We start from the raw sequence: 14067 nt of genomic DNA, 5'->3' as shown, positions 1-14067 counted from the left end.
AGCCAGCTCCCCAATGTGTCACTCCTGCTACCACCCTCCTGTCACTCCAGCCAGCTCCCCCATGTGTCACTCAAGCCAGCTCTCCCATGTGTCACTACTTCCAGCACCCTCCCATGTCACTCCTCTCCAGCCATTTGTGTCACTCTAGCCCACCCCATGCTTACCTACTTTGCTGCCTCCTCCTCCGGGAGGAGGCAGCGTTGAAGGTGTATGGGGGGCGTGGCCGGCAGCAGGATAGGCGGGCCGGGGGTGTGGCCGGCAGCAGGATGGGCGGTCCGGGGGCGTTCCATCACGGTCACGTCATCGTGACTGCATAGCGGGGGGGCGGAGCTACGATGACGCGATTCAGCGCGAATCGCGTCATCGGACCCCCTCGGGCCGCCCGCTTGTTCTCTGTTGCGGGCGGCCGAGGGGGAAAGCGGGAGGCTTGCCCACCTTTCCGGGGGGCCGGGAGGGTCACCCGATTTTCGGGAGCCTCCCGGCCATTGCGGGAGGGTAGGCAAGTATGGCCCACCCCCATGTATCACTACAGACCCCCCCATCAACTCGTGCCATTGCAGAAGTCCCTAATGTGTCCTCTGTTTGCTTGTGGGTGTCTCATCTCTAGTATCGGACTCCTTCAGTTTTCAGTCCCTGTAGTGCTGCTGCGTGTCTGGCTGGAGTGCAGCGGTTTCTGTATCTGTTGTGGTCACATGATTTAGAGCAGAGGTTCCCAAACTGTGTGCCGTGGCTCCCTGGGGTGCCTCGGGACACTTGCAGGGGTGCCCTGGGTTGGTGGTCATTGACCAATTCAAATTATTCATGGTCAATATAAAAGGCAAAACCAGTGCTGGTGGCTGCCAGTCATAAAATATGTGGCCAAACAGAAGCAAATCTTGTCCCTCACCACACAACTGACCCTAAGGATGACATATAAATGCGATCTACTTAATGTAATATTTCTTTCTAAATTTCTCAATAAGACATTTTTGGCCTAGGGGTGCCGTGAAAAAAATTCTGATATTCTAGGGCGCCGTGATTCAAAAAAGTTTGAAAACCACTGATTTAGAGTGTTGGGAGCCACATTTGAATAAAGAGCCACAGGTAGACCACCGCTGGTATATACACTATGCACAATGCATACATTTCATAAAGAATGACTGAATAAGGCTGCAGAGTCTGGACTAGTCAGTATTGTGACATTTGGGAAAGCTGCTGCCCTGTTACCTGAAGACAGCTCTCGGGATAGGGACTGACACACCAGGTTATCCAAAGCTACATACGTTTTCATAACAAGGTATTTGCTATTGATGATGTTATTAATACCATGGTGGATAATGAGGTACATGTAGTATCTGACTGTAACACCTGATGTTAATAGACAAGCAGTCATGATTTATCTGCCAATGCTGGGGGAAGAGATGTAAGGGAGCGCTTGCCTTATAACGGAGTAGCTTAATATAATGATAAATATCTAATAACATTATTTTCAGGGAGACGACAGACGCGGTCAGCCTGCCTCTACAGGGCAACCACGTGTCAGGACAGGAGGACCATTGCTATTATTGTACAGCAGCCAGACACCTGTGGTACTGTCAGCATTCCTCCTACGGACTGTCTGACACTGCCTGCCCAGCAGTCAGAGTGAGGCTGTAAGTAGCAGCTTCCCTTGTTGCTAGTCACTCCTCCTCTGTCCGTCGTCCTCCAGCAGGACGGGAACTAACGCGGTAGAGCACGCGGCTGTTCGGGGAAGTACACTTTCCTAAATAACTGTGCGAACGTATACAGGGCTCCGGAAACATGGCGCCGGCGCGTGCGCGGAGGTTCTGGCACACACTGGCACTGCCAGTGTTACGCAATCGTTCGCGCAGGCACCTGAGTAAGTGTTTCTGTCCGTGTGTTTTTTTTATAACATTAATGATAAAGAAGACCCGGCCGGCGGTGCCCCCTACTCCCATTGTATTCCACGCACCCCTATAAAGACGGTAGCGCCCATTAGGGGGCGGGCTGACTGCATACTTGCCTACCTGACCCTCTCCATGAGGGAGAAAATGCTCTGTTCCTGGACTTTCCTGGTAATGTATGATTGCCATCACCTGTGGTGAGCTAGTTAATTGATAAGAAAGGTGTTTCACCACAGGTGATGGCAATCATACATTACCAGGAAAGTCCAGGAACAGAGCATTTTCTCCCTCATGGAGAGGGTCAGGTAGGCAAGTATGGAGCCTAACTGTAATGGTGTCACCCTGTGGTGCGCAAGCAAAGTCTTCATGCCAGAGCTGGTCGGTCCCGGACCCTCCCCTCGGTCAGTGTTCTCTAGTGACCCGAGGAGGACGCATGGTGTGCGGCGCTAGGCACAAAGGAGGAGGGGGAGAGCAGCAGCCATGGTAGATGCTAGAATCAAGTGGGCAAAGAGACCTTTCCAGCAGCCATAGGGGTGGGGGAGTGATCTGCTGGCCTGGTGACGTAGTCTTGTGTTCTCCTAGCAGCAGCACTGCCATTGTCACCAGAGCCACACCCATGTCCTCAGAGCCCCACCCGCTCCTGTCATATCTGTAATATAGGGCAGGGCATGGGGGCCAGAGAGCAGTGGCATCGTTGGCAGCATGCTTTGTGTTGGCATGTCGCCATCACATAGCAACCGTTCAGTTAGCTGGTGCACCCTATGCACAGGGGACACCAAGGCGCTGTGCTGTAGACTCTCATAGCAGAGTGGTCATCAGCAGCCATCGGAAGGAAGCATGCCATGGTGGCAAACTTCGAATGCTGACATCTTATGGAAAAAGCATTTCCATTGGATCGTGAACATCAGTGATTGCCAAGCATCTGTTTCCGATGGTCATTCCTACTCTTAACGCTGGGCCTGATTCAGGTTATGTCGCTTTACATTGGTAAAGTCGCAGTGTAGCGATGTTCGGTACATTGCGCATGTGCAGGACCCATACTGCATTATATGTGCAGTACGGATCCTGCGTCATCACTAGCATGGCAGCTGCAGATGTCAGGTGATTGGCAGTCTGCAACCGTTAAGGCGCAGGGAGGGGGTGACGATGGTCTCCGTTTCACTTAACTGAGGCATGTCATACTGACTGTCTCAATACCGCCGCCGTGATCCCGATGAGGGTACTATACTGCTGCCGTAATACCGGCGAGGTAGGTAATTCTCCCTCTATTGGTATCCACGACATCCATAGCGGGAAAATAGAACCGAGCCTACAAGGGGCTTCATTGCGCTAACCGCACTGCCGGCATTCTAGTGCCCGGGATGTCGGTATACTGACATTCGGCATCCCGTGTGGCGGGACCACATTGATCCCAGAGCTGAGGCCAGGGTCTTCCGACGGAGATTTCCTGCCCTCAGCGATGTAGCTGCGACAATTGGGCTACGTAATCTGATGGGAACTCAGCCAGCCGATGGTGTCTCAGAGTGATCCGATGATGCAACAGAGGATCACATATGCATGCTGGAGGTGTCTATTTATACTGCATTCCATATAATAGAATCGCTGCTGTTTCCAACAACCGAACCTGCATCAGACCCACTGTTAGCTCGGGATCCGGTCTGAAGATCGACAGTGTCTAGGTCGACAATCTTTAGGTCGACCACTATAGGTCGACAGTCACTAGGTCGACATGGATGGAAGGTCGACAGGGTTTCTAGGTCGACATGTGCTAGGTCGACAGGTCTAAAGGTCGACATGAGTTTTTCACATTGTTATAGGATCCGGTTTGAAGATCGACAGTGTCTAGGTCGACAATGTGTAGGTCGACCACTATAGGTCGTCAGTCACTAGGTCGACATGGATGGAAGGTCGACACGTGCTAGGTCGACAGGTCTAAAGGTCGACATGAGTTTTTCACATTTTTTTTTTCTTTTTTTGAATTTTTTCATACTTAACGGTCCACGTGGACTACGATTGGAACGGTAAAGTGTGCCGAGCGAAGCGAAGGCACCATGCCCGAAGCATGGCGAGCGAAGCGAGCCATGCGAGGGGACGCGGTGCACTAATTTGGGATCCCGGTCACTTTACGAAGAAAACGACACAAAAAAAAAACCTCATGTCGACCTTTAGACCTGTCGACCTGGAAACCCTGTCGGCCTTCCATCCATGTCGACCTAGTGACTGTCGACCTATAGTGGTCGACCTAAACATTGTCGACCTAGACACTGTCGATAAAACGAACCACACCCGTTAGCTCATCTTGCCTTACCTTTGTTTGGTACAGCTCGGTCATTGAGTACTGAATTAACAGCACTGGTCTAGTGGGTACATCACACTACCAAAGTACTTGCGTGGGGATAAGATTGGAAGCAGAATTAACATTTAAACACGTTTGTCTGGTAGTCACTACTATACTTTCTGTATTCTCTGGTTGTCAATAGGATACTCTTTAGATTGTATATCATTCATTGGGATGCTCTCTGTGTTCCCACCCTAACTGTGTGGAGTTTATATATTCTACTTGTGCTTGCGTGGGTTCCCTCCGGGTACTGCGGTTTCCTCCCAAAACCCAAAAATATACTGGTAGGTCAAATGGCTCCCGACAAAATAAATGAGCCCTAGTTGGAAGTGTGTGCATGTCCAGGTGGTAGGAGCAGGTTATAATCACAGCGCTAGCAGCTGGCTGCAGTGGAATTGTAGGCATGAAGCTGAATTACTTCCGACATATTATCATATTGCTGTGTCTGAGGCTGCAAACTGGGGACATAGAGTGGAGGACTCTGGCGGGATGCTTGGCTACAGGCAGAGCTGAGTGTGGCCCTGGTGGCTGGACTGCGTGCGGCCATCCTTTCTTTGGAGGACCTTTCAGTGTTGCCGGTGTGTGGTGGGCTATGTGGGCGGGCCTATGTCAGGTGGAGGCAGGTTGTGCATGTGTATCTGAGGCGCCACAGTTTAAGGTTTGTCAGTTTGTCCAAGTTGGGGATGTCTGTTTTCGCCGGGGTGTCCTTGGATTGCATGGTATGGTATGATACAGTGGGCCACGTTTTTTTTTTTTTTAGGTTTTGTTGGTGTGGCCGGCGGCTGCTGGCCTGGGTGTATCGGTTTGTCCATGCTACAGAGGAAGAATTGTTTTTAACTCTATGTTGGTATATCAATTGATCTCTGTTCATGAAGCTAACCTGCTGTTTTGCTTTGTGGAACTGAACCGGATCATGTCCCTCATCGGTAAATTTTTGTGCTGTGTCGCTCATTTGGGCTTCTGCCAGTGCTGGATCTGGAGTGGTGTGTTTGGTCCTTTGTGGTTGTGAGTGTGGGAGACCCTTGGTGGGGGCTGAGGGGGGAATTGCCATTGCCGCTGCGTTTAAACACCGGCAATGTCACTCCTTCTCTCAGCCTTTGCATGGCTGGCCAAATGGCTAGTTCACACGAAAGTGCTTGCTACCCTATGAGGTGGCAGGCACTTTTGTGTGAGATCTCGCTGACGTAGAGTGTGGCGGGTGCCGCGCTGATTTGAATGGGCAAAGGCATTTGCTGGCTATTGAATTCCCCCCTTGGGGTGATGGCAATAATAGCAGAGTGGGTTGTTCCTGTTTGTCTCCTTGGAGTATAGACAGATGCTGGTTGTGCCCTGGTCCAAAGAGATGGTGGCTTCTGGGGGATTCACTTACCTGTCACTAATTGTACAAGTTGACTATAAGGTGTAATTCTGCTGGCAGTGGATGCATCATTGGGGGGAAATGGTTTGCTTGGCATCAAGATGTGGATGTTGGCGTGTGATCGGGCCACGTTGGACCCTGTGGCGTGCCCAGTAAGCTGTGGGTGGAGCTTGTTGTAGATGAGGGAAAATTTGGTGGGAATCAACTGCAACAACATGGGGTCAGTTCCAGGTTGGGTTCATCATGTTGTGGAATAAGTCTCCTGGCAGCAGATAGTCCATCACAGTCTGGTATAATAGTATATAAGCTGCTGGCATCCATGCTGCAGAGCTAAATGTCCCCTTCCAATGTTGATAACTCATTTAATTTCTTGGGTGATGAAGATGTGTCCATCGGGTGGTGGGGGATACAGGTTTACGTGGGTGTTTTCGGATGTGCAGTGGTGGGTTGGTGCAGTGATCACACTGCAGCAGTTGTGGGTCATCTGATAGGTGGGTCAGAGACTTATGTGTCTTTGGAGTGGTGTATAGTGTGGGTGCCGCGGGATGTTGTGGAATCAGGGCATCAGATGATTCGGGGTGGTGTGCTCATGATCGATGGCGTTCTTTGGGACTGTAGTGAGTTAATTCTTAAAAATCCTTGAAGGATTTCCGATAACTAGATAACGAAGTTAATGCTGAAGTCACCCAGTTGCCTCGCATGTGCTATACTTTGAGTAAAGACAAATACCTGACGAATATTTGCCAAACATTGGCAAATAATAGGAATATAAGGTTCTTATTATTTGCCAAACAGCTGATAAAGCGGGTGCGCTACAAGATCTTTGTGACTATAAAGTACAAATAGCCACACAATAAGAAGATGCCAAAACCTACTAGGTACTCCCCTCGGACCCTTGCAGGAGTTACGGGAGTGGGCTTGCTGCGATACTGGAGGGTGCTGTTGATCATGAGTGCATTTCCATTGAATTGTTTAGTGCTTTGGTTCCATGGCATCGTGTGGTGCCCATGCTGTGTGCTGCTCCGGGGATGCATGGGTTGCTGGCTCACCCGCTGGATGGCCCATGGTTGCGACAGGGGGTTGTTGTGCTGGCTTGCTGCTGTGTCTTGATGCGCTTTTGCAGCCTTGTATTCGACAACACCGTTGTTACCCGATGGATACGTCTTCACTATGTAAGAAATGAATATCCCTTTCAGACTTGTGATCCAGGAATTTGCTGGGTCTAGCAAGCTGGCAAATTCCCGGGTCTCGGCCACGCCCCAGGTAAAGAGCAGGGTTGTAGACCCGGTTAGTTTTCATTCACATGTGCATAAATCTTGGGTTGATGCATGTTCACATGCAGAAGTCTGGGATTTAGCTGCATGTGTGAAAGGTGTATAAGTGTATTACCAACTCATTGACAGCCAGATGGAATGTTCCATAGGCCTAGAATTAAAGTTTGTTTTGCAGTTGAAGTTTAGAGGCTGGTAGTCCATTTTTCGACTAGGGCCCAGCTGCCTCTGATACATCCGTTCTCTGTATGCACTAGTTTTTGCTGCAGTCCTGCCACTGGTTGTGTAGCTTGGCGTCATGGTTCCTATGCCATGGAAACCACCCCTCCGCATTTATCCAGGCTTGGGAACAGCTATGAGATCACACAAGCTGGGTTGATGGTGGAGCCTGCAGAGTATGGTGCAAGGTCTGGATCTGACAGTGGAGCCTGCTGTGTATGGCGTTCAGTCTGGAGCTGACGATGAAGCTTGTGGTATATGGCGCACAGGCTGGAGCCAATGGTGGAGCTTGCTGTGTCTGGCATACAGCCTAGAGCTGATGGTGGAGCTTGCGGTGTGTGGTACACAGCCTGGAGCTGATTATAGAGCTTGCTGTGTCTGTTGCACAGCCTGAAACTGATAGCAAGACAGCAGGAGATAACGCACACACAGAACCTGGAACAGATGCACAGGTTCACTGCCAGGAGCTGGAAGCATGTCTTTAGAGAGAAGTAGTTCTCGCAATAAGTTCACTGCCAGAGCTGGTTTAAAGAGGGTGCTCTTGTCCCAGCGCATATATGCAAAATCTCAACAATACTGGACACTTCCTGGACCCTTTCTTCAGAAGAAAACAGTACATTGTGCACCTGAGTTTCATGAACACTTCATTTACTTATATTATTGCACATATTGAATGGAATTTACTAAAATAAATGACCGCTAATTCTCAGTGCTTTTCTTTATAGAACACCAGCAAATTATGACTATAACTTGTCCAGTACTATCCTAAGCCGTAATGGCCTCTTATCAACCCTCCGCTCTAAAATCATCAAAGATCTCTGTGAAATACTAGGGGTCAACATTGATGCATCTTTGAGCGCATCTGGTCAATAACAGAGGCAACGGCTCTAAAAGGCTTCCTTCGAGCTTTCAACTTGGAAAGGCCTCAGTGGGTAGGAGGTCTCACTGCCCACATATGTGTATGACATGTTGACAGAAATGCCTGTAGTTCCTGCTCACTGTCCAGCTCTGATGGAATGACCTTTCGGCAGAGCATCTAGAGCAGTGGAGGCCAACGCGTGGCTCTTGAGCCACATGTGGCTCTTTCTTTATTCAAATGTGGCTCCCAACACTCAAAGTCACGTCACCACCAGAGATCTGTAAACCGCTGCACTCCAGCCAGACATGCAGCAGCATTACGTAGACTGAGAATTGAGGGAGCCAAATACACATGGGGGAGCTGTCTGGAGTGACACAGGCGGGTGCTAGCTGGAGTGACACATGCGGGTGCTGGGGGAAATGAAGTGTATTATGTGAATCTGACGTTTTCAATATATATTATGCGGATCTGGCTTATCAGTTATTTGATGTACTGTAGAAGTGGCTTTTTCATTGTATTTTATGTTGGATCTGTCTTTTTCAATGTATTTCATACCAGGGGCGTGGCCTAGCAGGCACAAGGTCACACCCCATTTTTGCATGTGCATCTTCGGCTCGAAGTCGGCTCTTTGATATACCTAAAAAGATTTCTTGGCTCTTTGTCTCTGACTGGTTGGCCACACCTGATCTAGAGAAATACTACAGTGGCCGGGGTGATAAAGCCTACGTTCTGCCAGCATCCAATGAGAGAATTGTCTATACGCATCAGCCATAGAACAATATCTGTAGGTAACAGATGCTTCATCTTGTTACACCTGTGACCGATGAACTCCACAAGGCAGCTCAGCAGCTCGCTGGTGGATGCCTGCACCATCGGGCATTTTGGAGGCCTGAACTCTTTCTGGTCTTTAGCTGGCTCATAGACATTAGGCTTCTTAGCAAGAGTATTGTGTGATACCTGTGTGTAGGCTGATCAATCAACACAGGACAGGAAATCCTGCAGGCTCTAACTGGTGACGTGGGTAACATCGGTTTGATAATTTTTCAGTTTTCTCTTAGCCATAAATCGCCTAAAGTGCCAGATAAGTGAATGTCTTCCAGGGTCGCTGTTCTGAACAGCAATGCGATGGGCCCCACTTGATTAGTCTTCATCTGGTGGGCTCGTCTTGCTGCAGTACGGGAATGTGAAACAGTTCCACATTTCTATACAAAGTCTGTGGAATCTGAAAGAAAAAATATCTGCAGGAATTAAATTTGGATTCGGTCTGTGGTGGCTCTGTCTGGTGAAAACAATCAGATGAGATAATGGCAGATGCTTTCATGTCTGCGGATATAACGCTGAGAAAATGTATATAATCAGCGCCTAACTTCTTTTCTTAATACATTTTGGGGTCTGTATGCCAGGAGTAGACGTGAGCTGAATGGAGATTGGACGCTGGCCAGTCAGCTCCTGTCATATTACAGGCTGTGTTTGAGAGGTGACGGATGGGAGCTGGTTGGTTGGTGCTTTGTGTATGTCCACTTTGGCTCTCTCCAAGGCTTAGTACGTAGACCCCTTTGTGCCTATCCTTTTATATTGTTTTCACTTTTTAGAAGTGGAGGTTTTTGAGCTTGTGGAGGTTTTGTGTTTGTGGGGTGGGGAGTATTTGTTTGGGTGCTAGCTTTCACATCAGTACAGTTAAATGTAGTGTTCTGTTACCTCAAATCTACCTGCCTCATATCTATCTAATCTATCTCATATATCTTGTAATTATCTGCATCATATCTATTTATCTCATATCTATCTATCTATCTATCTATCTATCTGTCTGTCAGTCTATTACTACATTGGAAAAGTGATTCTCATCTGCCATCAAATTCTATGTTTCTATATGGCAGTCACTATGATGCTTTAGGTAGCAAGGCGATCATGCGCTCTAGGCTATCCTCTCCTCCACACGTGTGACATTATTATGAGGGTGGGGTTGCCGGGGCCAGGAAAACACACACGGGCAATAGCGCTTCCCTGTACAGCAAGATATCCAACCAGCACTGGGAGAGGAGGAGGAGGCGGTTCCCTTGTCCTGCCGGGATTTGTAGTTTGGTTTAGGCTTAGGAGCTTATTGCTGCAGTGCACTGAACCTCGCTCAGGGACTACGCAGACCATCATGCAATGCAGAGCCGGCTGTTTTCCTAACTTTATTAAACTGGACAAATCAATGAAAGCCAGCTGTGTTTTATGTCTGTCCTTACATTGACTGGTGCCACTGTCAAATGTTTGTGTGAAGGGTGAGATACCCCCTTGCCCCCCACCATTCCAGCACCTATGATAGCCTTAGATATTCTTTCCTTTTTTACTATTTAATGCAATCAAAGTGCTGTTCATGTCTGAGCAGAGTTCAGACATTCAGTGAATTCATTCCTGTCCATTAGATTCTAATTTGCTTCTCCACTTTGTTTAATGTGTTCTCTTCCAGGTGATACACCATGATTCTTGCACACCTTTTGCGCCCAGCTCTCCTCACCCAAAAACCTCCCTCCTTAGGATGCAGATCTTTTTGGGGGTGGCTGAATGCAGTGTTTAACAGGTAAGGCGTATTATTTGCTGTTTTATTGTCACAGTTGTTAAACAATGCTTTGCCTACTCTCCTGGTTTATGTACTGAATAACTGTCAGGCTGTAGAGAACATGAAACAGACAATGGTCGACCATGTTAAGGTTGACAGTCATTAGATCGACCACTATTGGTCGACTTGGACAAATAGTCGACACATGAAAAATTGTCGACGCGGGGCAGGTCGACGCATGAAAAGGGCGACATGACTTTTTTAACTGTTTGGTGTAATTTATTCCGTAACATGACCTGGAACCCCAGTTAGTGTACCGCGTCCTCTTGCATGGCTCGCTTCGCAGGTTACTATTCCCAATCATAGTCCACGTGGATGGTAAAGTATGAAAAAGTAAAAAAAAAATATATATATATTTTTTGGGTTTAAAAGCCATGTCAACCTTTTCATGTGTTGACCTGTCATGTGTCGACCATTTTGTCCATGTCGACCTAGTGACTGTCGACCTGCCAAACGGTAACCGAAACAGACAGCAGAGTGCCATAGAAGGGGGAGGCATCATGTGACTGATCTAGACAGACAAGGGCTAGCTGGCAAATTGTAGCCTGGAGGGCGAGTACACAATGCTGAGCCCTGAGCAGCAACTTATCCTTAAAAGTGGTTTTAGGTATAGAGCAAGGGGGGGGGGATGTAATAGCCTGCAGCTTGCTGGCACCAGTGAGTTTCTGCCGATTCTGATGATGTTTTAAAGGGGCAAGGTTGGTTTTACCTTTTAAATGATTGCTGCTTTAGAACATCAGGCAGAATGACCGGAAAGTCCCAGATTGCTGCAAGTTGCATATTGTTACATTTCCCCCCCAAGCCCTTGTCTATAAAGGTATTTTTGTTTTTTTCACATCACCATATACATTAATAAGGATTCAATATGCTGCACTGGAAAATACTATTTTTCTCTGACGTCCTAGTGGATGCTGGGTACTCCGTAAGGACCATGGGGAATAGCGGGCTCCGCAGGAGACTGAGCACTCTAAAGAAAGATTAGGTTCTATCTGGTGTGCACTGGCTCCTCCCTCTATGCCCCTCCTCCAGACCTCAGTTAGAATCTATGCCCGGCCAGAGCTGGTTGCACACTAGGGGCTCTCCTGAGCTTCTAGTAAAGAAAGTATTTGTTAGGTTTTTTATTTTCAGTGAGATCTGCTGGCAACAGACTCACTGCTACGAGGGACTAAGGGGAGAAGAAGCGAACCTACCTGCTTTCAGCTAGCTTGGGCTTCTTAGGCTACTGGACATCATTAGCTCCAGAGGGATCGAACACAGGCCCAGCCTTGGTCGTCTGGTCCCGGAGCCGCGCCGCCGTCCCCCTTACAGAGCCAGAAGCAAGAAGAGCATCCTGGAAATCGGCGGCTGAAGACTTCGGTCTTCATTAAGGTAGCGCACAGCACTGCAGCTGTGCGCCATTGCTCCCTATGCACACCACATACTCCGGTCACTGATGGGTGTAGGGCGCTGGGGTGGGGGCGCCCTGGGCTGCAATTAGAGTACCTTAAAATTGGCAAACCACACATAATATAGCCTAAGCTATATATGTGTAAAATCCCCAGCCATAATAAAATTATAAGAGCGGGAGAAGTCTGCCGAAAAAGGGGCGGGGCTATCTCTCTCAGCACACTGGCGCCATTTCCTCTTCACAGCTCCGCTGGAAGACAGCTCCCCAGGCTCTCCCCTGCAGTTTCCAGGCTCAAAGGGTAAAAAAGAGAGGGGGGGCACTAAATTTAGGCACAAACTGTGTATAAAAGGTAGCTATAGGGAAAATCACTTCTGTTAGTGTAAATCCCTGATTATATAGCGCTGTGGTGTGTGCTGGCATACTCTCTCTCTGTCTCCCCAAAGGACTTTGTGGGGTCCTGTCCTCAGTCAGAGCATTCCCTGTGTGTGTGCGGTGTGTCGGTACAGCTGTGTCGACATGTTTGATGAGGAGGCTTATGTGGAGGCGGAGCAGGTGCCTATAAATGTGATGTCACCCCCCTGCGGGGCCGACACCAGAGTGGGTGGATATGTGGAAGGTATTAACCGACAGTGTCAACTCCATACATAAAAGGTTGGATGACGTAACAGCCGTGGGACAGCCGGCTTCTCAGCTAGTGCCTGCCCATGCGTCTCAAAGGCCATCAGGTGCTCAAAAACGCCCGCTACCTCAGATGGCAGACACGGAGTCTGCCATCTGTCGACACGGAGTCTGACTCCAGTGTCGACGAGGATGAGACATATACACAATCCACTAGGGGCATACGTTGCATGATTACGGCAATGAAAAATGTGTTACACATTTCTGACATTAACCCAGGTACTATACTGAGACCTGCAATTGCCTCAGCATGGATGTGTAGTGCTGCTGCAGCGTGGTCTGATACCCTGTCAGATAATATTGATACCCTCGACAGGGATACTATTTTGCTAACCATAGAGCATATTAAAGACGTAGTCTTATATATGAGAGATGCACAGAGGGATATTTACCGGCTGGCATCCAGAATTAATGCAATGTCCATTTCTGCCAGGAGGGTATTATGGACCCGGCAGTGGACGGGTGATGCTGATTCTAAAAGGAGGGTGAGGAATTGTTTGGGGATGGTCTCTCGGACCTCGTATCCACAGCAACAGCTGGGAAATCGACATTTCTACCTCAGATTCCCTCACAGCCTAAGAAAGCACCGTATTATCAGGTAAAGTCCTTTCGGCCTCAGAAAAGCAAGCGGGTCAAAGGCGCTTCCTTCCTGCCCAGAGGCAAGGGAAGAGGGAAAAAGCTGCACCAGACAGCCAGTTCCCAGGATCAAAAATCTTCCCCCGCTTCCTCTAAGTCCACCGCATGACGCTGGGGCTCCACAGGCAGAGCCAGGTGCGGTGGGGGCGCGTCTCCGGAACTTCAGCGATCAGTGGGCTCGCTCTCAGGTGGATCCCTGGGTTCTGCAAGTAGTATCTCAGGGATACAAACTGGAGTTCGAGGCGACTCCCCCTCGCCGTTACCTCAAATCAGCCTTGCCGGCTACCCTCAGAGAAAGGGAGGTAGTACTGACGGCGATTCACAAGCTGTATCTTCAGCAGGTGATAATCAAGGTACCCCTCCTTCAACAGGGACGGGGTTACTATTCCACAATGTTTGTGGTGCCGAAACCAGACGGTTCGTGAGACCCATTCTAAATTTAAAATCCTTGAACATTTATATAAAAAAGATCAAGTTCAAGATGGAATCGCTCAGAGCGGTTATTGCAAGCCTGGAAGAGGGTGATTTTATGGTGTCATTGGACATCAAGGATGCATACCTGCATGTCCCCATTTATCCACCCCACCAGGAGTACCTCAGATTTGTGGTACAGGACTGTCATTACCAATTCCAGACGTTGCCGTTTGGTCTGTCCACGGCACCGAGGGTATTTACCAAGGTAATGGCCGAAATGATGATACTCCTTCGAAAGAAGGGAGTCCTAATTATCCCGTACTTGGACGATCTCCTTATAAAGGCGAGGTCCAAAGAGCAGTTGCTAGTCAGCGTAGCACTATCTCAGGAAGTGCTGCATCAGCACGGCTGGATTCTGAA

The 14067-nt window shown here is 48.8% G+C and overlaps 1 protein-coding gene across 3 annotated transcripts in view; it reads left to right on the top strand.

Annotated features, from left to right (window-relative positions):
• Window positions 1–1753: 1753 nt before the first annotated feature.
• Window positions 1754–14067, top strand: part of DMAC2L (distal membrane arm assembly component 2 like) — a 44810-nt gene continuing 32496 nt past the window's right edge. The window contains exons 1-2 of one of the 3 annotated variants that reach the window (XM_063947560.1): window positions 1754–1858; window positions 10383–10493. In XM_063947560.1, the coding sequence (XP_063803630.1) occupies window positions 10393–10493 (101 nt within the window). In that variant the 5' untranslated portion in view covers window positions 1754–1858; window positions 10383–10392. Of the gene's footprint in view, window positions 1859–2189; window positions 2285–2310; window positions 2367–10382; window positions 10494–14067 lie in introns of those variants that run through there. The other 2 variants (XM_063947561.1, XM_063947562.1) reach the window with 2 other exon arrangements.

Source organism: Pseudophryne corroboree, chromosome 12 (genome assembly GCF_028390025.1).
Source record: "Pseudophryne corroboree isolate aPseCor3 chromosome 12, aPseCor3.hap2, whole genome shotgun sequence".
Lineage (NCBI taxonomy): Eukaryota > Metazoa > Chordata > Amphibia > Anura > Myobatrachidae > Pseudophryne > Pseudophryne corroboree.
This window is presented reverse-complemented; position numbering and strand designations above follow the sequence as displayed.